This window comes from Delphinapterus leucas, chromosome 11 (genome assembly GCF_059928025.1).
Source record: "Delphinapterus leucas isolate spDelLeu-1000000601 "Yukka" chromosome 11, BTC_Dleu_Yukka2, whole genome shotgun sequence".
In the NCBI taxonomy this organism is placed as follows: Eukaryota; Metazoa; Chordata; class Mammalia; order Artiodactyla; family Monodontidae; genus Delphinapterus; species Delphinapterus leucas.
This window is the reverse complement of record NC_143139.1, coordinates 42,322,866-42,349,015: the sequence shown is the minus strand read 5'-3', so window position 1 is coordinate 42,349,015 and position 26,150 is coordinate 42,322,866. Positions and strand designations below refer to the sequence as shown.

The 26,150-nt window shown below is 47.6% G+C and overlaps 2 protein-coding genes across 4 annotated transcripts; both read left to right on the top strand.

The window, feature by feature from the left end:
• The first annotated feature begins 207 nt into the window (after positions 1–207).
• On the top strand, positions 208–6,205 carry SP7 (Sp7 transcription factor). Its single transcript, XM_089920779.1, has one exon. The coding sequence runs from the start codon at positions 251–253 to the stop codon at positions 1,490–1,492; it is 1,242 nt and encodes a 413-aa protein (XP_089776905.1). The 5' UTR covers positions 208–250; the 3' UTR covers positions 1,493–6,205.
• A 275-nt stretch (positions 6,206–6,480) lies between these two features.
• AAAS (aladin WD repeat nucleoporin) lies at positions 6,481–26,034 on the top strand. 3 transcript variants are annotated; one of them, XM_022572057.3, is made up of 16 exons: positions 6,481–6,715; positions 15,032–15,126; positions 17,918–17,973; positions 18,285–18,376; positions 18,572–18,618; positions 18,874–18,972; positions 19,294–19,437; positions 23,659–23,779; positions 24,121–24,245; positions 24,433–24,493; positions 24,647–24,737; positions 24,967–25,060; positions 25,148–25,215; positions 25,371–25,452; positions 25,561–25,645; positions 25,775–26,034. In XM_022572057.3, the coding sequence occupies exons 1-16, from the start codon at positions 6,593–6,595 to the stop codon at positions 26,000–26,002; spliced, it is 1,611 nt and encodes a 536-aa protein (XP_022427765.1). In that variant the 5' UTR covers positions 6,481–6,592; the 3' UTR covers positions 26,003–26,034. The 3 variants fall into 3 exon arrangements, with proteins under 3 accessions (XP_022427765.1, XP_022427764.1, XP_022427767.1); XM_022572056.3 differs by having other exon boundaries at positions 14,999–15,126; XM_022572059.3 differs by lacking the exon at positions 15,032–15,126 and having other exon boundaries at positions 6,561–6,715.
• The last annotated feature ends 116 nt before the right edge of the window (positions 26,035–26,150 follow it).

Sequence of the window (26,150 nt, the reverse complement as noted above, 5' to 3'; positions counted from 1 at the left end):
TGTTAGGCTGCTGTCTTGGTCCTTTGCTCTTTTTCCAGACTCCATCTGAGCTCTGCCCTGGGCCCCAGTCCTCAGTGCCGCCCCTCACCACCTCTGATTCCCCATCCTCTTCAACTCTTCCTTGACCCCTTTCTTCTGTTGTCCAAGTCTCTGGGGTGCACAGTCCTTCTGCGCGCGTCCTCCTCTGCCCCTAAACATTGCTTCCCTCTCTCCACAGGAGGAAGCTCATTATGGCTCCAGTCCCCTGGCCATGCTGACAGCGGCGTGCAGCAAATTTGGTGGCTCCAGCCCTCTGCGGGACTCAGCGACACTGGGCAAAGCAGGCACAAAGAAGCCATACTCTCTGGGCAGTGACCTTTCGGCCCCCAAAACCATGGGCGATGCCTACCCAGCCCCCTTTTCAAGCACCAATGGGCTCCTCTCACCTGCAGGCAGTCCTCCAGCACCCACCTCGGGCTATGCCAATGACTACCCTCCCTTTTCCCACTCATTCCCTGGGCCCACGGGCACCCAGGACCCTGGGCTACTAGTGCCCAAGGGGCACAGCTCTTCTGACTGCCTGCCCAGTGTCTACACCTCTCTGGACATGGCGCACCCCTATGGCTCCTGGTACAAGGCAGGCATCCACGCAGGCATCTCACCAGGCCCTGGCAATGCTCCTACTCCTTGGTGGGACATGCACCCTGGGGGCAACTGGCTAGGTGGCGGGCAGAGCCAGGGTGATGGGCTGCAAGGGACACTACCCGCAGGCCCTGCTCAGCCTCCACTGAACCCCCAGCTGCCCACCTACCCGTCCGACTTTGCCCCCCTTAATCCTGCCCCCTACCCAGCTCCGCACCTCCTGCAGCCAGGGCCCCAGCATGTCTTGCCCCAAGATGTCTATAAACCCAAGGCGGTGGGCAACAGCGGGCAGCTGGAGGGGAGTGGTGGAGCCAAACCCCCTCGGGGTGCAGGCACAGGGGGCAGTGCTGGCTACGGGGGCAGTGGAGCAGGGCGCTCCTCCTGCGACTGCCCCAACTGCCAGGAGCTAGAGCGCCTGGGCGCCGCGGCGGCCGGGCTGCGGAAGAAGCCGATCCACAGCTGCCACATTCCGGGCTGCGGCAAAGTGTATGGCAAGGCCTCCCATCTGAAGGCCCACTTGCGCTGGCACACGGGCGAGAGGCCCTTCGTCTGCAACTGGCTCTTCTGCGGCAAGAGGTTCACCCGTTCGGACGAGCTGGAGCGCCACGTGCGCACTCACACCCGGGAGAAGAAGTTCACCTGCCTGCTCTGCTCCAAGCGCTTTACCCGAAGCGACCACCTGAGCAAACACCAACGCACCCACGGCGAGCCAGGGCCAGGACCCCCACCCAGCGGCCCCAAGGAGCTGGGGGAGGGCCGCAGCGCCGGGGAAGAAGAGGCCAGTCAGACGCCCCGACCTCCGGCCTCACCGGCACCCGCAGAAAAAGTCCCTGAAGGCAGCCCAGAGCAGAGCAACCTGCTGGAGATCTGAGCCGAGTGGAGGTTTCCAGCCCCTGGGCTGCCTTGCCAGTCTCTCCTGGCTCTGTGGACCACTGCTTGCCCCTCACTCCCTTTGCCCCATGCATGCTGCCCTTTGGGACTCGCTCCATCTCTCCCCCCATCATTCTGGGCCTGGGTATCTCCTCGCATGCCTCCTCCTCTCACTTCCTCCCCCTTGCCATGGGCCCCTTCTGCAAACTCTCATCTTAGGCCCTCACCTCTTGCCTGATTTCTGCTCTCAGGGCTTCTGAAGCTCTTTCCTCGCCACTGCTCAGTTTCTCTCTCCTCTGCTCTTACCACACCAACTCATTTTCTCTCCATTTGGGCTCCCAACACTTTATTTCTCCATCTCACTAACTCCTTGACATGCATCTTTTCTGCTTCCCAAGCTTATTTACAACTACCCCTTAGCTTCCAGGCTCCAGTCTCCTCAGTGGACTTCGTAGTCCATTGCCTTCCATGCTCCAGAGCATTCTTCCTTTTTACAAACACAATGATGACGACGATGATAATTTATTGCCCCCTGGTGGCCTCTTCATTAGGGACCAGAGTTGGGGGATTGGGGTAAGTGACCTGGCAGGGAGCAGGGTGCCAAGAGGGGGGCAGACCAGTGGGGATCTGATCCCAAAGATGGGGTGACCCCAGGGTCAGGGAGGCTGCCCCCAGGCCTGTATATTTAACCCCTATGTTCCAAGAGAAATGAATAGTAATAATAATAATTCTATTTATCTAAGTTATGATGACAGGTCAGGTAGAGTGAGCTGGGGAGGGAAGCGGGTCCATTTCTGCTATGGAAATTTTAGCCAAATGCATCCCTGTCTAGAAAAAGTGATAGTGAGATCTTGTTAATAGAATTTCTATCATCAGGGTCTCAGTTAATGGTGTTTCTCGTAATGGAATCTCTGCTAATAGGGTTGATTAGCTAGATCTCTGTTAAAAGAGTTAATGGGGTATCTCACAATTAGGGGATCCCTAATATTTCCAGCCCTGGCCAGAAGCTGTGAAACCTCAAGTCCTATGGAGGGGAGGACTGGAATGTACCCCAGCTCCCTTGACCCCAGAGCAGGTTCTTCCACTGCCCCTCCCCTGACACCATGACCCCATCAGGCTAATTCCTTGTTGCCATGGTAACAGAGAGCTTGCAGGTGCCATCTTAGACATGCTCTTTGGGGAAGCCCACCTAACCGGAGGAGGACACTGGTTTGGAGGTGTCTCTCTAGAAGAATAGGTGGGGAAGGCTTTCTCTGGGATCAGATCAAGAAAATCAAGTATTTATTGAGTGCCTACTCTGTGCAAGGCACTGTGCTAGGCTGGTGCCTAGAAGCCATGAGAAAGAAGAATTTATAGAGCTAGGAGGACAGAGGTTCCCAAGCTGACTTGGGGGTGCGTCCACAGGCCCCCAACCTGGGACTTCCGATGCTCCCAACTCCACCTCCAGTGACTTTTAAAGCCGCTTCGTGCCTTTGAATGCCTTTCCTGTGACTTTGGATCCTCCTTTTCTATCTCTTGCTCCCTCAAGGCCCCAAGTTAAAGGTTTAAAGCCGCCGGAGCTTGGGGAGAGGGTAATATTGTGGAAGGGAAGGGATCATGCCCTCATGGAGTCTTTTTTTTTTTTTTAATTTAATAAATAAAAAATTCGATTTAAAATTTTGTCCTGGTGAGAAAAGAGGAAGAGGAGGGGAGAAGAGTGAGCCACAGGATTTCTGGTTGGCAAACTGGGGAGTCCCCGCGGGCATTGTCGTGCCTGTTTGCACGTTACGCCCGGGATAGAATACTTCGGCGGCCCGGCCCTAAGGCGGAGGTCAGTTTTTGACCGCCCAGCCCAGAGCTCTCTGCTGAGTTGGGAAGAAGAAGAGGTTTTCTTCACCCGGCTCTTTCTCGGGCTTGGCACCAGCGGACACGGCCTGGACAGCAGCCGGGCGGCGCGCCGGCCCCGCGGTCGCCGTGCGGACCACGGCGCGGCCCGGGCCGGGCGAGGTGCGGCTACCGCGGGTGGACCCGCCTGGCACGTAACCCGCCCCCGGCCCCGGGCCTGCAATCAGTCGTGCCCGCCACGGACTCAGCGGAGGAACAAAAGCCACTCTGTCGCGGCCAGACCCCAGCCACAATAGGGCTTTGTGCGGCCTCCGCCCCCTACGGCTCCCCCGCCGGGCGGAGGGGCGCACGAGCCGCTCCCCCAGCCTGGGCCCGACTGCGGGCGGCGCCCCCGTCCGCCGGTGCCCCTTGCGGGCTCGGGAGAGGCGCTCCGCGCTAGAGCGGGGGAGGGGTCGGCGGGTCCCAGGCGGTACTCGGGCTGCCGGTCCCCTCCCCACCCCGCCCCCGTCCAGGTGCGAAATCTCCTGCCCTTGGGCGGGGCTCCGGGCTTCAAAGGCGCTTTGAAGAAGGATCCGAGTTCCGAGGACCCTCCGGCCGGCCGGGGGCCGCGGCGGAAGAGCGGCTGAGAGGGGCGGGGGACGCCTGGGCGCGGGGCTGCGAGAGTGGGCGGCCCGAAGTGGACCCCCGGGCTCGGCGCCCACCCCGCGGGGTCGGCTCCTCGGGACCCCCCAGGGCCTGGCCCTCTCGCCTCCCGGCCTCCGCCTGTCCGGTGCCAGCTCCCGCCCGCCGCAGTCTCGCGGTCCTCCCCTCCCCGGTCCCTCGGCTCCTTTCATCTTCCTTAGACTCCGCCTGGGGTTTTGCTGGTTTCTGGGAGATAAAAACCGCCTCAAATAGCGGCGGCGCGCTGCCAGGACAAACAGGGCCGGGCGGGCCATGTGCGCCTGGTTACCGGCCCCGGGCCGGGGCGCCGGGCTTCGGCGCGCCCAGGAAGGGGCGGCGGGCCGAGGTCCAGGCACCCAGGCTCCCAAGATGCCTCCCGCCTCCCAAAGTGGGGGGCCCCATTTTAGAAGTTTCGGGCAGTGGCCAGGACGCTGCCTCGGTTTCCCGCCCAGGTCGTAGGGAGGGGCCCCGGTGGAGACTGCCCGCCGAGCGCTCTGAGCCCCTGGGGCGGTGGGTCACAGTCACTGTGTCGCCAGGGCCGCCGCGCCCCCTGGTGAAGTTAGTGGGGAGTGCGCTAGGCCTGGACTTCAGCCTCCCAAGAATCTGCAAATTGTGAAAAACCATTCAGCAAACCTTAAATAAGCTGTATGGGGGAGGCGGTTGTGGAGTATGAAGACACAGAGCACTGTTCCTTCTCTCCAGGTCACATTACAGGGTAAGAGGCAGGCACCTAACTGATAATTATAACACAGTCTGTTGGTGAAAATCAGGCTTCATTCAAGGGAGGGTGGAAGTCATAGTCCCAGGCTGTAGTGAGTTCTTGGGGTATCTGGGGTTGGATGATACAAACAAAAAATTTGTGGGTGGCTTCTCACTGCTCTCCACCAGTCTGTCAGGGTCACGGACTCCCACTTTTCCCTCAAACCTGTCCTGCTTCCCCGTCTCAAGGAGAGCTTTTCCAGCCAATTTCTCCAAACTATCCCCAGTTTTAATAATCTGCTCTTTAAGTTTTCTGTGACTTCCCAAGTGACAGTGAACTAATTAAATGGGGGGAGGGGCTACTCAAAGAGTTGTCTGTGCAGTATCACCTGCGGGCTTTTTGGAACTACAAGTTCAGAGCTCCACCCCAGAATTTGCATTTTAACAAGATCCTCAGATGATTCCTATGTCCATTAACATTTTGGAGCCCCTGGTTTTCTGACCCGGGAATAACTCTTGGGGAAACTTTTCATGTAGAAAGAGGGGCAGATATAGAATCCGAGAATGTTAAACCAGAATACCTCCTATAGTATCCAATGAGACTGGCTGCTCTTGGGAATGGGGAACTGTATGCCTTATACAGTTCTGGGTCCCCAGAGCTTGGTCCTTGGAATTGCTCATTAACATCTGTTAAATGAATGAACCAATGCCCAAGGTCACCTAGTTCATGGCAGAGTTAGGGCTATTCATCTCCAATATCTGCTTAGCACTTTACAGTTTATTAAATGGCTTTGTTTCCATTACTTTGTATGGGAAACAGCCATGTATAATAGTTAGGACACTGCAAGTGAGGGAGCTGAGTCTCAAAGAATTCAACGATTTTCCCAAAGCCACACAGCTGTAAGAAGAGGAGCCCCCATTCTGCATTAGATTCCAGTTCTAGTTCCATCCTTTGGAGTTAGAATAAGATCAATCTCACTTGTTTTAAAAAATTGATTTACAATATTATATTAGTTTCAGGTGTACAACACAATGATTTGATATTTTTATAGATTATACTCCATACAAAGTTATAATAAAATATTGGCAATATTCCCGTGCCGTACATTACATCGTTGTAATTTATTTATTTAATACCTTGTAGTTTGTACCTCTTAATCCTCTTTACTTGTTTTTGCCCCTCTCCTGTCAATCTCACTTTCATTCTGTAGTCAGAATGCCTTATACAGGTTTTGGTATTTTTAGGTCCGATCTCCCTGTGCCTCTTTCCTTATGGTGATATAACAGTACCCATCTCACGGAGTTGTTGTAAAGATTATACAAGCACTTATCATAATAAGTGCTCATGAAACGTTAATTTCCCAACTGTTCCCACTTTTCCTTCTAGGAGGCCTAACCCCGTGGGCTCTAGGTTCCAGCGGGCACTGCACTCTCCCTCCCAAGGCCTCCCACCTGAGTTTCTGCCTTCCGGAGGCTTTCCCTCAACTTTCCAGCCAGCTGCCCCTGACACAATCCTGGGAGAGTTTAATTAGGTACTGCCCTGAACGTGGCTTATTTTGGACTTTTCGAGTGCTGAGAGTGAGTAGGAGAGTGTGCTGGGGAATTCGGAACTGGGAAAAACAGCAGTCTCACAGGAAACAAAAAAACGCTCCGACCCTTAAATAGTGGTCTGCCCTACGGACGTGTTTACACCGGGCCCCTCCGGCCGCCAGGCGGCGCGCGAGGACGCCGGAAGTCTGTCCCAGACTGCGCATGCGTCCTTCTTCTCCGTTACTCTTCCATGCACTTCCGTTGAGCTTTGCATAGCACTTTGTCCCAGGCGACTACCCGTACGCATCCTAGTCTAGCCGGGGAACTAAGAGTCGGCGGAGCGGGATCCAGGAGTTTGCTCAGTCCGGACGTCTTCGGGACCGGCAGGATGTGCTCCCTGGGGTTGTTCCCTCCGCTGCCGCCTAGGGGACAAGTCACCCTATACGAGCACAATAACGAGCTGGTGACGGGCAGTAGCTATGAGAGTCCGCCTCCCGACTTCCGGGGCCAGGTGGTCAGGGCGAGGAGGGAGGAGACCTACAGGCATGGGGGGCAGAGTCGGAGAGAATGGGGGAGCAGAGGCAACGTGATAGGGGCGGGGTCGAGGTCCTCAGACTGGAGTATTGGAAACAGCCTGGCTCAGGCTGGAGAAGAATAGAAGGGCTGGGATGTATTTAAGAGCTGGGATTGGAGGATAAGGGATGCTGAGGGGCTGTGGTGCGGGCCTAGCGGGAACGGAGAGTGAGGGCGAATCTAGGGTATGTGAGGGTGCAGGAGGACTTCTGAAAAGTTGGTACAGAATCTGGGAAGGCACAACCTGGGGAGAGTTTTTTCCTGTGGTGTTTCTGGGAAGGAAAAGGAAGAGAAACTTACATTTATTGAGCGTTTGCTTGGAAGAAAGGCTCTGAGTCAGGTGTTCTCCACAAATGTTTTAATAATGTGATTTAATCACAGCAACCCTATGAAATATTATTCTAGTTTTACAGATAAGGGAGCTAAGACCTGTTTCCCTGTCCACAAGTGTTATATATATTTTTTCTTTTTCCTTTAACATACTTATTGGAGTATAATTGCTTTACAACGTTGTGTTAGTTTCTGCTGTATAACGAAGTGAATCAGCTATATGCATACATATATCCCCATATCCCCTCCCTCTTGCGTCTCCCTCCCACCCTCCTTATCCCACCCCTCTAGGTGGTCGCAAAGCACCAAGCTGATCACCCTGTGCTATGCAGCTTCTTCCCACTAGCTATCTGTTTTACATTTGGTAGTGTATATATGTCAATGTTGCTCTCTCACTTCGTCCCAGCTTACCCTTCCCCCTCCCTGTGTCCTCAAGTCCATTCTCTACATCTGTGTCTTTATTCCTGTCCTGCCCCTAGGTTCATCAGAATCGTTTTTTTTTTTTTTAGATTATATATATGTTCGCATACGGTATTTGTTTTTCTCTTTCTGACTTACTTCACTCTGTATGACAGACTCTGGGTCCATCCACCTCACTACAAATAACTCAGTTTCGTTTCTTTTTATGGCTGAGTAATATTCCATTTTATATATATATGCCACATCTTTATTATTTTTTTAAATTTATCTTATTTAATTATTTTATTTTTGGCTGCATTGGGTCTTCGTTGCTGTGCACGGGCTTTCTCTAGTTGTGGCGAGCGGGAGCTACTCTTCGTTGCGGTGCATGGGCTTCTCATTGCGGTAGCTTCTCTTGTTGCAGAGCATGGGCTATAGGTGCATGGGCTTCCGTAGTTGTGGCATGCGAGCTTCAGTAGTTGTGGCACGCAAGCTCTAGAGCGCAGGCTCAGAAGTTGTGGCTCCCGGACTTAGTTGCTCCGCGGCATGTGGGATCTTCCCGGACCAGGGCTCGAACCCGTGTCTCCTGCATTGGCAGGTAGATTCTTAACCACTGTGCCACCAGGGAAGCCCACATCTTCTTTATCCGTTCATCTGTCGATGGACACTTAGGTTGCTTCCAGGTCCTGGCTATTGTAAATAGTGCTGCAATGAACATTGTGTTACATGACTCTTTTTGAATTATGGTTTTCTCAGGGTGTATGCCCAGTAGTGGGACTGCTGGTCATATGGTAGTTCTTTTTTTAAGGAACCGCCATACTGTTCTCACTAGCTGTATCAATTCACATTCCCACCAGCAGTGCAAGAGGTTCCCTTTTCTCCACACCCTCTCCAGCATTTATTGTTTGTAGATTTTTTGATGATGGCCATTCTGACCGGTGTGAGGTGATACCTCACTGTAGTTTTGATTTGCATTTCTCTAATGATTAGTGATGTTGAGCATCTTTTCATGTGTTTTTTGACCATCTGTATACCTTCTTTGGAAAAATGTCTATTTAGGTCTTCTGACCATTTTTGGATTGGGTTGTTTTTTTTTTTGATATTGAGCTGCATGAACTGCTTGTGTATTTTGGAGATTAATCCTTTGTAAGTTGCTTCGTTTGCAAACATTTTCTCCCATTCTGAGGGTTGTCTTTTCATCTTGTTTATGGTTTCCTTTCCTGTGCAAAAGCTTTTAAGTTTCATTAGGTTCCATTTGTTTATTTTTGTTTTTATTTCCATTTCTTTAGGAGGTGGGTCAAAAAGGATCTTGCTGTGATTTATGTCATAGAGTGTTCTGCCTATGTTTTCCTCTAAGAGTTTTATAGTGTCTGGCCTTACATTTAGGTCTTTAATCCATTTTGAGTTTATTTTTGTGTATGGTATTAGGAAGTGTTCTAATTTCATTCCTTTACATGTAGCTGTCCAGTTTTCCTAGCACCACTTATTGAAGAGGCTGTCTTTTCTCCACTGTATATTCTTGCCTCCTTTCTCAAAGATAAGGTGACCATATGTGCATGGGTTTATCTCTGGGCTTTCTGTCCTGTTCCATTGATCTGTATTTCTGTCTTTATGCCAGTACCATACTGTCTTGATTACTGTAGCTTTGTACTATAATCTGAAGTCTGGAAGCCTGATTTGTGCAGCTCCATTTTCCTTTCTCAAGATTGCTTTGGCTATTCAGGGTCTTTTGTGTTTCCCTACAAATTGTGCAATTTTCTGTTCTAGTTGTGTGAAAAATGCCATTAGTAATTTGATAGGGATTGCATTGAATCTGTAGATTGCTTTGGGTAGTATAGTCATTTTCACAGTGTTGATTCTTCCAATCCAAGAACATGGTATATCTCTCCATCTGTTTGTATCATCTTTAATTTCTTTCATCAGTGTCTTATAGATTTCTTCATACAGGTCTTTTGTCTCCTTAGGTAGGTTTATTCCTAGGTATTTTATTCTTTTTGTTGCAGTGATAAATGGGAGTGTTTCCTTAATTTCTCTTTCAGATTTTTCATCATCAGTTTATAGGAATGCAAGAGATTTCTCTGCATTAGTTTTGTATCCTGCTGCTCTACCACATTCATTGATTAGCTCTAGTAGTTTTCTGGTAGCATCTTTAGGATTCTCTCTATATAGTATCATGTCATCTGCAAACAGTGACAGTTTTACTTCTTCTTTTCCGATTTGGATTCCTTTTATTTCTGTTTCTTCTCTGATTGCTGTGGTTAAAACTTCCAAAACTATGTTGAATAATGGTGGTGAGAGTGGGCAGCCTTGTCTTGTTTCTGATCTGAGAGGAAATGGTTTCAATTTTTCACCATTGAGAACAATGTTGGCTGTGGGTTTGTCATATATGGCCTTTATTATGTTGAGGTAGGTTCCCTCTATGCCTACTTTCTGGAGAGTTTTTATCATAAATGGGTGTTGAATTTTGTCAAAAGCTTTTTCTGCATCTATTGAGACTATCATGTGGTTTTTATCCTTCATTTTGTTAACGTGATGTATCACATTGACTGATTTGTGTATATTGAAGAATCCTTGCATTCCTGAGATAAACCCCACTTGATCATGGTGTTTGAACCTTTTAATGTGCTGTTGGATTCTGTTTGCTAGTATTTTGTTGAGGATTTTTGCATCTGTGTTCATCAGAGATATTGGCCTGTAGTTTTCTTATTTTGTGACATCTTTGTCTGGTTTGGTATCAGGGTGATGGTGGCCTCATAGAATGAGTTTGGGAGTGTTCCTCCCTCTGCTATATTTTGGAAGAGTTTGAGAAGGATAGGTGTTATCTCTTCTCTAAATGTTTGATAGAATTCGCCTGTGAAGCCATCTGGTCCTGGGCTTTTGTTTGTTGGAAGTTTTTTAATCGCAGTTTCAATTTCAGTGCTTCTGATTGGTCTGTTTATATTTTCTGTTTCTTCCTGGTTCAATCTCAGAAGGTTGTGCTTTTCTAAGAATTTGTCCATTTCTTCCAGGTTGTCCATTTTATTGGCATGTAGTTGCTTGTAGTAATCTCTCATGATCCTTTGTATTTCTGCAGTGTCAGTTGTTACTTCTCCTTTTTCATTCTAATTCTGTTGATTTGAGTCGTCTCCCTTTTTTTCTTGATGAGTCAGGCTAATGGTTTATCAATTTTGTTTATCTCCTCAAAGAACCAGTTTTTAGTTTTCTTGATCTTTGCTATTGTTTCCTTCATTTCTTTTTCATTTATTTCTGATCTGATCTTTATGATTTCTTTCCTTCTGCTAACTTTGGGTTTTTTTTGGTTCTTCTTCCTCTAATTGCTTTAGGTGTAAGGTTAGGTTCTTTATTTGAGATTTTTCTTGTTTCTTGAGGTAAGTTTGTATTGCTGTAAACTTCCCTCTTAGCACTGCTTTTGCTGCATCCCGTATGTTTTGGGTTGTTGTGTTTTCATTGTCATTTGTTTCTAGATATTTTTTGATTTCCTCTTTGATTTCTTCTGTGGTCTCTCGGTTATTTAGTAGCATATTATTTAGCCTCCACGTGTTTGTATTTTTAAATTTTTCCTGTAATTGATATCTAGTCTCATAACGTTGTGGTCGGAAAAGATACTTGATACGATTTCAGTTTTCTTAAATTTACCAAGGCTTGATTTGTGACCCAGAATATGGTCTATCCTGGAGAATGTTCCATGAGCACTTGAGAAGAAAGTGTATTCTGTTGTTTCTGGATGCAGTGTCCTATAAATATCAATTAAGTCCATCTTGTTTAATGTATCATTTAAAGCTTGTGTTTCCTTATTTATTTTCATTTTGGATGATCTGTCCATTGGTAAAAGTCAGGTGTTAAAGTCCCCTACTATTATTGTGTTACTATTTCCCCTTTTATGGCTGTTAGCATTTGCCTTATGTATTGAGGTGCTCCTATGTTGGGTGCATAAATATTTATAATTGTTATATCTTCTTCTTGGATTGATCCATTGATCATTATGTAGTGTCCTTTGTCTCTTGTAATAGTTTTTTTTGGTTTTAATTTATTTTTGGCTGCATTGGGTCTTCGTTGCTGCACGCAGGCTTTCTCTAGTTGTGGCGAGCGGCGGCTACTCTTCGTTGTGGTGTGCGGGCTCCTCATTGCAGCGGCTTCTCTTGTTGCAGAGCACGGGCTCTAGGCACGTGGTCTTCAGTAGTTGCGGTGTGCGGGCTTCAGTAGTTGTGGTTTGCAGGCTCTAGAGCGCAGGCTCAGTAGTTGTGGTGCATGGGCCTTGTTGCTCCACAGCATGTGGGAATCTTCCCGGACCAGGGCTCAAACCCATGTCCCCTGCATTGGCAGGTGGGTTCTTAACCACTGCACTGCCAGGGGAGCCCCTAGTCTTTGTTTTAAAGTCTATTTTGTCTGATATGAGGATTGCTATTCCAGCTTTCTTTTGATTTCTATTTGCGTGGAATGTCTTTTTCCATCCCTTCACTTTCAGTCTGTATGTGTCCCTAGGTCTGAAGTGGGTCTTTTGTAGACAGCATATGTATGGGTCTTGTTTTTGTATCCATTCAGCCAGCCTATGTCTTTTGGTTGGAACATTTAATCCATTTACGTTTAAGGTAATTATTGATATGTATGTTCCTATTACCATGTTCTTAATTGTTTTGGGTTTGTTTTTGTAGGTCTTTTCCTTCTCTTGTGTTTCCTGCCTAGAGAAGTTCCTTTAGCATTTGTGCTGGTTTGGTGGTGCTGAATTCTCTTAACTCTTGCTTATCTGTAAAGGTTTTAATTTCTCCATTGAATCTTAATGAGATCCTTGCTGAGTAGAGTAATCTTGTTTGTAGGTTTTTCCCTTTCATCACTTTAAATGTGTCCTGCCACCCCCTTCTGGCTTGCAGAGTTTCTGCTGAAAAATCAGCTGTTAACCTTATGGGGATTCCCTTGTATGTTATTTGTTGCTTTTCCCTTTCTGCTTTTAGTATTTTTTCTTGTATTTAAGTTTTGATAGTTTCATTAATATTTGTCTCGTTGTGTTTCTCTTTGGGTTTATCCTGTATGGTACTCTCTGTGCTTCCCAGACTTAATCGACTGTTTCCTTTCCCATGTTAGGGAAGTTTTCAAGTATAATCTCTTCAAATATTTTCTCAGCCTCTTTCTTGTTCTCTTTTTCTTCTGGGAGCCCTATAATTCGAATGTTGGTGCGTTTATGTTGTCCCAGAGGTCTCTGAGACTGTCCTCAGTTCTTTTCATTCTTTTTTCTCTTTATTGTGCTCCCTGGCAGTTATTTCCACCATTTTATCTTCCAGCTCACTTATCCTTTCTTCTGCCTCAGTTATTCTGTTATTGATTCCTTCTAGAGTATTTTTTAAAATAAATTTATTTATTTTATTTATTTATTTTTGGCTGTGTTGGGGCTTCGTTGCTGTGCACAGGCTTTCTCTAGTTGCAGTGAGCAGGGGCTACTCTTCGTTGCAGTGCACAGGCTTCTCATTGCGGTGGCTTCTCTCATTGTGGAGTATGGGCTCTAGGCGCATGGGCTTCTGTAGTTTGCAGCACGCAGGCCCAGTAGTTGTGGCTCACGGGCTCTAGAGCACAAGCTCAGTAGTTGTGGTGCATGGGCTTAGTTGCTCCGCGGCATGTGGGATCTTCCCGGGCCAGAGATTGAGCCCATGTCCCCTGCATTGGCAGGTGGATTCTCAACCAGTGTGCCACCAGGGAAGCCCCTAGAGTATATTTTTTAAATTAATTAATTAATTTATTTTTGGCTGCGTTGCGTCTTCATTGCTGCGTGCGGGCTTTCTCTAGTTGCAGTGAGCGGGCGCTACTCTTCATTGCAGTGCACGGGCTTCTTATTGCAGTGGCTTCTCTTGTTGTGGAGCACAGGCTCTAGATGCACGGGCTTCAGTAGTTGTGGCTGGTGGGCTCTAGAGCTCAGGCTCAGCAGTTGTGGCACACGGGCTTAGTTGCTCCGCGGCATGTGGGATCTTCCCAGGCCAGGGCCAGAACCCGTGTCCCCTGCATTGGCAGGTGGATTCTTAACCACTGCGCCACCAGGGAAGTCCAGCCCCTAGAGTTGTTTTTTTTTTTTTCGCGGTACGCAGGCCTCTCACTGTTGTGGCCTCTCCCGTTGCCGAGCACGGGCTCTGGATGCGCAGGCTCAGCGGCCGTGGCACACGTGCTTAGTTGCTCCACGGCATGTGGGATCTTCCCGGACCGGGGCACGAACCCGTGTCCCCTGCATCAGCAGGCGGACTCTCAACCACTATGTCACCAGGGAAGCCCCCCGTAGAGTATTTTTAATTTCAGTAATTGTGTTGTTCATCACTGTTTGTTTGCTCTTTAGTTCTTCTAGATCCTTGTTAAATGTTTCTTGTATTTTTTCCATTCTGTTTCCAAGATTTTGGATCATCTTTACTATCATTACTCTGAATTCTTTTTCAGGTAGTTTGCCTATTTCATCTTCATTTATTTGGTCTTGTAGGTTTTTACCTTGCTCCTTTGTCTGTAACTTTTTTTTTTAAAGAAGATGTTGGGAGTAGGAGTTTATTAATTAATTTATGTATTTTTGCTGTGTTGCATCTTCGTTTCTGTATGAGGGCTTTCTCTAGTTGTGGCAAGCGGGGGCCACTCTTCATCGTGGTGTGCGGGCGTCTCACTATTGCGGCCTCTCTTGTTGCGGAGCACAGGCTCCAGACGTGCAGGCTCAGTAGTTGTGGCTCACGGGCCTAGTTGCTCCGTGGCATGTGGGATCCTCCCAGACCAGGGCTCAAACCCGTGTCCCCTGCATTAGCAGGCAGATTCTCAACCACTACGCCACCAGGGAAGCCCTGTAACGTATTTTTTTTGTCGTTTCTTTTTTTTTTTTTTCTCTTTTTGATGGTGGTGCTGTATTCCTGTCTTACTGGTTGTTTGGCCTGAGACGTCCAGCACTGGAGTTTGCAGGCAGTTGGATAGAGATGGGTCTTGGTGCTGAGATGAGGACCTCTGGGAGGCCTCACTCTGATTAATATTCCCTGGGTCCTGAGGTTCTTTGTTAGTCCAGTGGTTTGGACTCGGAGCTCCCAGCACAGGAGCTCGGGCCCGACCTCTGGCCTGGGAACCAGGGTCTCGCAAGCTTCGTGGCGTGGTAAAAAAAAAAGAAAGAAAGAAAGAGAAAAAGGAGCAGTACAATATCAAAGAATAAGAAACAAAATAAAATTAGAAAGATAAAAAATATATTAGGAAAAATAAAACTATAGTTGAAGCAACTGGTTGCTGGGGGTTACTCCTGTCCCCTTAGGTGTCCATGGTTCCCCAGCGGTGCCTGGTAGGTGCCCTAGTTGTGAGGAGACACGAATTCCACATCCTTCTAGTATGCCATCTTGACTCCGCCCCTCTCCACAAGTGTTATATTTGTGGAAATGGGAAACAGGTCTCTGGAGCCTCTTACCCTCAGCCCTGCCGAGGGTTGGAGATGGCAGGAAGTTCAGTAGAGATCTAGGGAAGAGACTGACTCACTGTCATGCCTCATTTCTGGCTCTAGTGGATCAATCTTCCTGTCCTAAACCTTACTAAGGATCCCCTGAAGACCCCTGGGAGGTTGGACCATGGCACAAGAACGGCCTTCATCCACCACCGGGAACAAGTGTGGAAGAGATGCATCAACATTTGGTGAGACATGGCAAAGGGTCTCTTGGGCCAGTGGTCTGCAGATCCTGGAGGCAATGAGGTCACCACCCCCTCTGCCTTGGCCTTCCCAGCCCTCTCTAGCTCAGAGCTGTGTATCATTCAACATATCAAATTATCAGTCCTTTTTGTGGAACTCAAGGCTGTGCAACAGTAGTTCCATTTCAACTCCAGTGACTTGCTTTCCTTTTTGGTTTAATTCTGTGAACCTGTTCCCTCCTTATGTCATTATTACTTTCTGAGCCTTTACTTGAAGCTCAGCAAGGTTAGGTATAAGGTTGCAGCGAATAATCTCATACATAGGTCATTCATTTTGCACACGTAGGAGTGAAACCTGGATTGAATTCCTGGCTGTGCCACTTTTTAGCTGTGTGACCTTGGTCAAGTTACTTAATCACCCTGTCCCTCAATTTCATCTGCAAAAGGGAGCCTATCTTACAAGGCTGCAGTGATGATTAAGTGAGTAAAACACTTAGAACAGTGCCTGGCCCATATTAATCCCATCAAGAGTTAGCTATTATCATCATCGTCATCATCATGTGTAGGATGAATTCCTGCAAACGAAGTAGCTGGGTTCAAAGGGTATGTTCATTTGTAATTTCATGAGCTATTGCCATATAGTCCTCTGTTTAAGTTGTACATATTTACAGACCTACCACCAGTGTATGAGACAACTATACTCCAATAAAAATTAAAAAACAGGGCTTCCCTGGTGGCGCAGTGGTTGAGAGTCCGCCTGCCGATGCGGGGGACGCGGGTTCGTGTCCCGGTCCGGGAAGATCCCACATGCCGTGGAGCGGCTGGGCCCGTGAGCCATGGCCGCTGAGCCTGCGCGTCCAGAGCCTGTGCTCCGCACTGGGAGAGGGCACAACAGTGAGAGGCCCGCGTACCGTAAAAAAAAAAAAATTTAAAAACAACAACAAAACAAACACAGTGTATGAGAGTGCCTGTTTCCTAACATATGTGCTATCAAGCTTTGATATTTGATATTGCATTACAGTTTCATTTGCATGTCAGCTTGAGTGCAGCTAAACATCAAGTCATGGTCTGAAAAGCCATTCAGTCCTGGGTGCTTTCTCACTTTCTGCCTCTCTAGCTGCTGCTTCTCTTCCTGCTCTTTTTTTTTTTTTTTTTTTTTTTTTTTTTTTATGAGGTACGCGGGCCTCGCACTGTTGTGGCCTCTCCCATTGCGGAGCACAGGCTCCAGACGCGCAGGCTCGGCGGCCATGGCTCACGGGCACAGACGCTCCACGGCATGTGGGATCTTCCTGGACCGGGGCACGAACCCGCGTCCCCTGCATCGGCAGGCGGACTTTCAACCACTGCGCCACCAGGGAAGCCTCCTGCTCGCTCTTAAATGTTGGTGTCCCTAGGCTGGACTTGTGATTGATGCTCCACACCTGGGTGTTCACTTGTCTGCCCAACACCCTCAGTTAGAGATATTCCACAGGCTTCATACACTCAGCTTCTTCAAAATCAATCTCTTCATTTTCCTCTCTAAGCTGGCTTCTTCCTTGTGTTTTTCATCTCAAGGAATAGCCTTCCTAGTCATATAGAAGCAAGTGGTTTGAATGTAGGCTCTGGGGCAGGCAGACAGGTTGAATCCTGACTCTGCTATTTCCTACCTAGTTCACCTTTGATAATTAACCTCTTCACACTCTCTGTTCTCTCATCTAAAAATGCTGATAACAATACCTGTTTTGTAGGGTTGTGATAAAGGCTGAATTAGATGATGCATGTGACCCATCTAGCCTAGCCCTGGCACAGTGTAAGCAGTATTAGATGCTATAATTATCACCTGCGTGTTTCCCTTGATATTGCTCTTTCCCTTACTAATGTCTAATTAGTCCTCAAATCCTGTCCATTCTACTTCCTCGAGCACTCAAATCTGTCTTTTCTCCATCCCCAGTGGTTCAGGCCACTTTGGCCTTTCTTCTAGATTCCTGAAGTAGCCTCTTAACCCATTTCTTTCTCTGCATTCTTTTTCCCCTCTAATCTGCAGCCAGACTGATCTTTCTAAAATGCCAGTGTGATCAGTTTATTCCTCAGCTTAAACTCTTTCTGTGGCTTTCCATTCACTATCTTAGGGCAAGTCTTTTTTTTTTTTTAATAATTTGTTTCGTAAATTTATTTTATTATTATTTTTTATAAATCTACCTATTTATAAATCTATTGTTTATCAATCGATCTATTTTTTCTAAATCTATAAAATTTATTTTTGGCCGTTGGGTCTTTGTTGATGCGTGTGAGTTTTCTCTAGTTGCAGTGAGCGGGGGCAACTCTTCGTTGCAGTGCATGGGCTTCTCATTGCGGCGGCTTCTCTTGTTGCGGAGCATGGGCTCTAGGCACTCGGGCTCAGTAGTTGTGGCTTGCGGGCTCTAGAGCACAGTCTCAGTAGTTGTGGCACACGGGCTTAGTTGCTCCACGGCATGTGGGATCTTCCTGGACCAGGGCTTGAACCCGTGTCCCCTGCATTGGCAGATGGATTCTTAACCACTGTGCCACCAGGGAAGTCCCTTAGGGCAAGTCTTGACTCCTTGATCTGTGCACAAAGCCCTGAAAGACCTCTGAGCCTTAGTTGCCTCACTGGTGGACAATTTATATATTGTCCTCTCATGGGTACAATGAAAGGACTATATAAAGTACATGTCACATAGTTGTCACTCATTAAGTGTGTTATTTTTAATACATGTTTATTGAGTGAATGAATAGATGAACTTAGAGAGCAGACTGAAGGGATCAGAGTAAGTGACTCACAGCTCCCTCTCCTGTTCAGGCGTGATGTGGGACTTTTTGGTGTGCTGAATGAAATTGCAGACTCAGAGGAGGAGGGTAAGTGTGTTTACCTCTAGCCTTCTCTAGTTTTATGGTTGCCATCTCCCGTCCATATTCTCCCTAATTCATCCCAATACCTGTTGGCCCAGCGCCTTTCCCTTTAGCCCTGTATTTCCCAGCCCATTTGACTCTGCTGGTGCCATCTTCTCTTCCCCTCTACCTACCCCCATACCATAGAGTGGGTGTCCGGAGCACTTGTTGGGTGGAAGGATCTGGGGAGTGCTTGCCCTTGCTCGTCCCTCACCTAGGAGGGTGCCCAGTGAGAACCCTGCGAATGGTTTAATCACAGCTGCTTTCTCACCCCACAGTGTTTGAGTGGGTGAAGACGGCATCCAGCTGGGCCCTGGCACTCTGTCGATGGGCCTCCTCCCTCCACGGGTCTCTGTTTCCCCATCTGTCTGTAAGTTTGGCTTCCCCCCGGCCCTCCCTGGCTGCTGCTCGCCCACTCCCACCCCCTCTCCACTTCCTATGTCTTAGGGTCAGGGTGTGATGAGAAGACTGCAGAGGGTATGAATGGTCCAGCTCCCCTGTGGGAGCATCGAGGGGATAAGCTCCTTTTTTCCCAGTGCAACCTCTATCTGCTTTGTTATTACAGCTCAGGAGTGAAGATTTGATTGCTGAATTCGCTCAAGTCACAAACTGGTGAGTGTACAAGCTCTGGAGCTTTTGTGGGAAGCAAGTCCTGAACCTTGGAACTTCTTCTGGGGAGAGGGAAATCAAGGCAGAGACTCCTCATACCCCTTTCCTGACTGCTCCCCACATTCTCCCTCCTACCGCCCCCAAAAAGAAAGAAAAGCAGTGAAAAATAATAATGTCCTCACACAGAAGGGAACCCGAGCTCTGGGCCGGGAATGGCGAGGTGCAGGTCGGGACTCCTTACCCTCACTCCTGCCCCAGGTCCAGCTGCTGCTTGAGGGTCTTTGCGTGGCACCCACACACCAACAAGTTTGCGGTGGCCCTGCTAGATGACTCCATCCGTGTGTATAATGCCAACAGGTATGTGTGGGGCACGCTGGGTGGACTCGGAGTCTTCAGTCTCCATCGGTCAGTCCCCACTTCCTTCTCCAGCCGTGGTGCCCAGGGAGTGCTGCAGTTCCTGGGCCTGGTCCATGGCTCCTTCCAGAACTGGGGCCAGGGAGGCCCCACAACTGGATGCGTCCTCTTTCCAGATCCAGTCTTTATCCTGTCCTCTGTCCCACAATACCCACAGGCCCTGGATGATCAGCTTTCTCTCTGGATTTCCCTCCTCAACCACAACTCAGGTCGCTGCGCCTTAGTGCCCCTGCTTTGACCCCATCCCCTCCCCTTTCACCCCAGCACTATAGTCCCCTCCCTGAAGCACCGGCTGCAGCGAAATGTGGCGGCCCTGGCCTGGAAGCCCCTCAGTGCCTCCGTCTTGGCTGTGGCCTGCCAGAGCTGCATTCTCATCTGGACCCTGGACCCCACGTCCTTGTCTACCCGGTGAGTCCCAGCAGTCTCTCTCTTACCTTGGCCTGAGGGTCGTGGCCATGCTGGGGTGGTGAGGAGGTCTGGAAGGAGAAGTTCTTTTTCCTCACGGCACTTCCCAGGGCTATGGGAGAAGCAGACCTAAGGCCAAGGTGGAGGTGCTGAGAAGATCTAATCTAGAGAAAGGGACAGAACTGGGGGCTTCTGGGATTGTGGGGAGTTTGTACCTATGGATCATGGATTGGAAAGACTGTCTCTTTCAGAGGACTGCCAGATGTAGGTTTAAAGGAAAGGGGGAAGGGAATTAATATGGATAAAAGCTGAAACCGATGAAATTGGAAAAAATCCCCATGAGGACTAACTAAATATAAAACCAGAAACTGGTTCTTTAAATTATGAATAAAGAAGAAAACCTTTTGGCCAGCCTTAATAAGGTAAAATAGAAAATCAAAGTACACTATTTTCAAAATGGGAAAGGAGAGATAACCGCAAATATGGAAGAAAATAGAATTATTAGAGCATATTATATATAAGTTTAACAGATTTGAAAACCTAAAGGAAATGTTTGTCTAGCAAAATATATGTTATCAAAGTGGACTGTAGAAGCAATTAAAACGGATGAGCTCTACCCCTAAAAAAAGATGCCAGGCTGAGATGGTTTTATGAGAGTTCTATCTAATTGTCAAAGAAAAGATAATCTCCATGTTATCTGAACTAATCCAGATCATAAAAAATTTGGAAAGCCTCCTGATTTGTTTTATTTTCCTTTTAATAAACTTTGCGCATAATTTTAGATTTTTAGAAAAGCTGCAAAGATAGTAGAGTTTTGGTATACCCTTCACATCATCGTTAACGTCTGATATAACCATGTTAGATTTGTCAAAACTGACATTTGTACATTGTTATTAACTAAGCTCCAGACTTTGTTCTAATTTCACCAGTTTTCTCATTAATGTCCTCTTTCTCTCCCAGGATCAATCCTGATTTATTTCTTTTTATACAAATCTTTTTAAATATATATATATATATTATTTATTTATTTGGCTGCGCGGGTCTTTAGTTGTGGCACTCGGAATCTTTGTTGTGGCATGCGGGATCTTTCATTGCGGTGCATGGGCTCTCTAGTTGTGGCACACAGGCTCTAGAGCACACGGGCTTGGTTGCCCCGCGGCATGTGGGATCTTAGTTCCCCGACCAGGGCTCGAACCCACGTCCCCTGAGTTGGAAGGTGTATTCTTAACCACTGGACCATGAGGGAAGTCCCCATCCTGATTTATTTCCATAAACCTAATGTAACCTAAACCTGACAATAGGTGGTATAAGAAAGAAAATATTTGAGCATAGATTTTATTTATTTATTTACTTACTTACTTCCCTCCTTCCCTCCTTCCTTACTTTACTTCCTCACCATGCCTCGTGGCTTGCGGGATCTTAGTTCCCCGACCAGGGGATTTTTTTGTTTTAAATTTTTATTGCAGTATAGTCAATTTACAATGTTGTGTTAGTTTCTGCTGTACAGCAAAGTGAATCAGTTATACATATACATATATCCACTCTTTTTTTAGATTCTTTTCCATATAGGCCATTACAGAGTATTGAGTAGAGTTCCCTGTGCTATACAGTAGATCCTTAGTTATGTATTTGATATACTGACCAGGGATTGAACCTGCGCCCTTGGCAGTGAAAGCATGAAGTCCTAACCACTGGACTGTCAGGGAATTCCCCTGAGCGTAGATTTTTTTAAAATGCTTAATAAAATATTAGCAAATAGAGTCCAAAAGCATATTTAAAAAAAAATCGTAACCAAGTAGAATATTCCAGAAATTAAAAACTATTCACCATTAGGAAGTCTATTAAAATGATTGTTACATTTGCAAATTAAAGGAGGAAAGTGTTTCTATAAATAAATGCCCTTCTCAATAAGCAGACATTCAGCTGAATACATAAACAGGAATACAAAGAGACAACCTAAACATAAAGAGTATATATGCAAAATCAGTGGCTACCATATTGAACAGTGAAATAGGAAATACTAAAGGTATTTCCAGTAATGTCAAGATAAAGACAGAGATGTCATTATCACCATTATGAACCAACATTATTTGTGGAGGTTCTTTTGAGGGCAGTTAAGACAAGAAAGGAAACATGGTAAAGTCTTGTGAAAGAAGAGAAAATTATTTTTATTTGATGATATGATTTTAAACCTAGATAAGACAAGAGATTCAACCAAAAAAACCTATTTAATCTAATAAGAAATTTAAGTAGTAAGGTAACTGGATCCAAGAAACTGAAAATGTAATAGCTTCCCTTGGTACCAACAATAATCGGTTGAGAGATTGCAATGGAAAATATGTTCTATTTACAACAGGTACAACGATTACTATAGATTACCAGGAATAAATTGTTAAATTTATTTAATCTGTTAGACATCTGAAGAAAGTGGTTGAAGAATATTAAACAAGAGCTTAATTAATGGAGGGATGTGTTATATTCCTGGGTAGGAAAATTTAATCATGAAGATGTCAGATTAAGTGTATTTCCCATCAGAATTCTGCTGGCTTTTGTTTGTTTTCGTGAACTGGACAAAATAATAGAGTTTTTATGAAAGAATAAATGTGGAAGGATTGCCAAGAAAAGTTTGAAAAGGAAGCATATTGAGAGGAGATTTGCCCTACCAGGTATTGAAATATTTTATGAAGTTATAGTAACAGAAAGTTATTGGCATAAGATCAAACAGATCAGTGTAACAGAACAACATTCAGGAACAGATCTAAGAATTTATGGAAATTTAATATATGATTAATTTGGATTTGCATTGCAATAGAGTAGTTTTTGTTTTTGTTTTTTTAGTGGTTTTGGCATAATTGGCTATCTATTTAGAAAACAATACAGTTTGTCCTTGCTTTACATTTTATATACAAATAAATTCCAAGCAGACAAAAGAACTAAATGTAAAAATAAATAAATAAAAGGACTAGAAGAATGTATAGAATGCTTTTTGGCCCATTCAGAATTATAGTATGATAATTATTATTTTTTTGGCTGCACCTTGAGGCTTGTGGGGTCTTATTTCCCTGACTGGGGATTGAACCCTGACCCTCAGCAGTGAGAGCGTGGAGTCCTGACCACTGGACCACCAGGGAGTTCCCAGTATGCTAGTATTATTAAAGTTGAAATGTTTGATAATATCCAATACTAGCAAGACTAGGAAAACTACAGGTAGAGTATATTGTGGTACGAACTTTTCAGAAAATATTTGTTGGCATATTTATCTTTTGAAAGGTTCAAGCCTTTTTTTTACCTGCAATTCCACTTTAATACTCTATTCTACACAAATAATGACGAGTACATAAAGATATAGGGAATATTTTTTGCAGTACCTTTTGTAACAACTGAAATATCCATTTGTGGTGGCCTGACTGAGTAAATTATAGTTCATCTATTCAGTGGAATGCAGTGGGGCCACTGAAAAGAATGAGATGGATCTCTGTAAACTGATGTATTGTAAAGTTAAGAGAGTTAGTTGTAGACTGGTGACCTAAGATCTCATTAGAGCTTAAGGGGGGTATAGTTGGGAGGAGAAAGAACAAGGTGGCATTAATTTGGCTAGTAGCCTGTACCTGTCAGGCCAAGAATGTGGCTCTGGAGATACAGAGCTGACGGACACAGCCGGGGCCCCTCAACTAGTTCCCAGTTTAGTGGGGGGGGGGGTTGCCACGTGCGCCGTCTTTGATGAGGAGAAAATGATGTGGGAGCGCTGGGGAGGGAAGCTGATTCTGACAAGGAAAGGCGGAAAGACAGAGTTAGGAGCACAGGCTGAATTCTGGAGAGTGGTGGATAACTGTAGGAAGAGAAGAGATTGGAACCTTGAAGTGATGGCATGGATTATCCCATGCTCCAGGCAGGATGGTCCTGTGGGGAGAGGGCTCTCATCTAGAGCAGAACATGCATCTCCCCAGCCCAGTACCTTCTAGTTTTACTGGTCAAAATTTTTGTCTCGTTCAGGCTCTTTTGTCCCTTTCACCCGTTTTCCTTTCTGGACCTCCTGATAGTGACTGCCCTTCCTTCCTTCTTTTTCTTTAACTTCCATGATCCTTATTCATTTTCCCCAACCTGGATTTGAACTCAGAGGGGCCACTGGGATTGGGAAGTTTTAGCAGGAGGAGGCAAGGGAATAGAATCTTGGGGCTTTCTTCCTGTTGTCTTCTGACTCCACACCCCGTTTCCCCTCGGCAGACCCTCTTCTGGCTGTGCCCAAGTGCTCTCTCACCCTGGGCACACACCTGTCACCAGCTTGGCCTGGGCCCCCAGTGGGGGTCGGCTACTCTCAGCTTCACCTGTGGATGCTGCCATCCTGGTGAGTTGGTCCCCACGCCTCTTTTGGTCATTTCAGCCACCCCAGACTTGAGGAGAGAGCTTTCTTTGCCTGGTGGTGGGAAATACCCTGGAGGAAGGAGAGGAATAGCTGTCCATTCAATCTTAAACATATCCAGGGGAAGGCGCTGCACCAGCCTGGCTCCTCAGATGTAGATTTCTGCCTGCTGTCAGTATAAACATAACCCTATTTCCTCCTGTTTTAACTGTCCCTTTCCCACGTCCTCCTCTCTGGTTCTTTGTACCTTAAGGAAGGGCGGCCCCCCGTGGGATGGTAGGGATGCTTGAGTCTCCCCTGTCTCACTCTCTTCCCCTTTCTCCTAGGTATGGGATGTCTCAACAGAGACCTGTGTTCCCCTTCCCTGGTTTCGGGGAGGTGGGGTTACCAACCTGCTCTGGTCCCCGGATGGCAGCAAAGTCCTGGCTACCACTCCTTCAGCTCTCTTTCGGTGAGTAGGGGGAGGGCGGGGAGGGGGGCAGGAACGACCTAGAGAAAGGCACTAGGCTCCTGGAACTGCGAGTGCCACAACCTTCTGTCCGCGTTCCCATTCACCTGAATGTGGGACTGACAGGAAGGGAAGTCCAGGCTGTGACACCTAGAGTTCCTAAGCTGTGACCTGCCTCTCTTTGGCACAGAGTCTGGGAGGCCCAGATGTGGACTTGTGAGCGGTGGCCTACCCTGTCAGGGCGATGTCAGGTAGGAGGGACTGTGCGTCTCAGGAGCGGGGGCGGAGGTGGGCCCTGCTCCCCCAGGCGTGTCCCCCCACCTCCTCTACTTCTCTTCCTCGTGTGCTTCCCTCCTGTATTCCCATAGACCACTCTTTCCCTGCCTTTTGCTCCCTGACCCCAGACTGGCTGCTGGAGTCCTGATGGAAACCGCCTGCTGTTCACTGTGTTGGGGGAACCACTGATTTACTCCTTGTCGTTCCCAGAACGTTGTGGTGAGTCCAGGGAAACACTTCTGGATGCACAACATCTGGGGTAGTCGGAGGAAGACAGGAACCATCTGGAATATGCTGCTCTGAAGGATAAAGGGAAGAAGCTTGGGGAAAAAAAAAAAAGGAATAAGCTTGGGAGCCTTGAGAGGTGTTGATGCCTGTGATGGAGAGGAGGCAGGGGCCAGTGGGAGGCCCCTTTCTTGTCCTTAAGAGCCTCTGCCCTGATCCGCAGGTGAGCGAAAGGGGTGCGTTGGAGGCGCGAAGTCAGCTACGATTGTAGCAGATCTGTCTGAGACGACAGTACAGACACCAGATGGAGAGGAAAGGTGAGCTGGGTGGGCGAGGGAGGGGCAGTGAGACAAAGCTGGGAGGGACCACGCTGAGCCCTCCCAACCTGCTGTTCTGACCCATAGGCTTGGGGGAGAGGCTCACTCCATGGTCTGGGACCCAAGTGGGGAGCGGCTGGCTGTGCTCATGAAAGGTAAGAGGAGGGGAGGGAGGCCTTTGCTCGGGCCGCACCATCTTCCCATTAATTGACTGTTTCCAGGCCCTGGCTGCAGTTCTTCTCTGCCCCTGCCCCTGCCCTGGGATTCTGCCTCCAGAGTTCCTTCCTATCCCTGCATCCACTTCTTACAGGAAATCCACGGGTCCAGAATGGTAAACCAGTCATCCTCCTTTTTCGCACTCGAAACAGCCCTGTGTTTGAGCTACTTCCTTGGTAGGTGCTGGGCAGGTGTGGTTCCCCCCGGCCTCCCATACCAAACCCATACCCTCTACACCTGCCTTCTGCCTCCAGCAGCCTGCTCACTTTTCCTTCTGCCCCTAGTGGCGCTGTCCAGGGGGAGCCAGGAGCCCAGGCCCAGCTCATCACTTTCCATCCTTCCTTCAACAAAGGAGCTCTGCTCAGCGTGGTGAGTAGGCCAGCTGCTGTGGTTGCAGGAGTGGGCTGAGGAGCGAGGGCTGCAGCTGTTGTGTGGCTCTGCTGTATGGCCTTCTTTGGGCTCAGACTGGTCAGACTTTGCTTTCCCCTCTCTCTGCAGTGCTGGTCCACGGGCCGGATCGCCCACATCCCTCTGTACTTTGTCAATGCCCAGTTTCCACGTTTTAGCCCAGTGCTTGGCCGAACTCAAGAGCCCCCAGCTGGGGGCGGAGGCTCTATTCATGATCTGCCCCTCTTTACTGAGACGTCCCCAACCTCTGCCCCTTGGGACCCTCTCCCAGGGCCAACCCCTGGTCGGCCCCACTCCCCTCACTCCCGCATTCAATAATAAAAAGTGTCCTTTTTTTGTTTTCCATTCAATTATGAGACTCTTATCTTTACCCAACATTGGGGTATACTGAAGAAGAAAAAGCCATGGACTTCGGGTTAAGATCTTGGCTCTTTCACTTTTTAGTCATTTCTTGTGAATTTGGTCA

Excerpts from the sequence above, each read along its gene's own strand:
- SP7 (XM_089920779.1), top strand. The coding sequence starts at position 251 with ATGCTGACAGCGGCGTGCAGCAAATTTGGTGGCTCCAGCCCTCTGCGG.
- AAAS (XM_022572056.3), top strand. The coding sequence starts at position 6,593 with ATGTGCTCCCTGGGGTTGTTCCCTCCGCTGCCGCCTAGGGGACAAGTC. Across the intron at positions 6,716-14,998 it reads CTCCCGACTTCCGGGGCCAG|TGGATCAATCTTCCTGTCCT; the intron begins GTGGTCAGGGCG and ends TTCTGGCTCTAG. Across the intron at positions 15,127-17,917 it reads AAGAGATGCATCAACATTTG|GCGTGATGTGGGACTTTTTG; the intron begins GTGAGACATGGC and ends TCTCCTGTTCAG.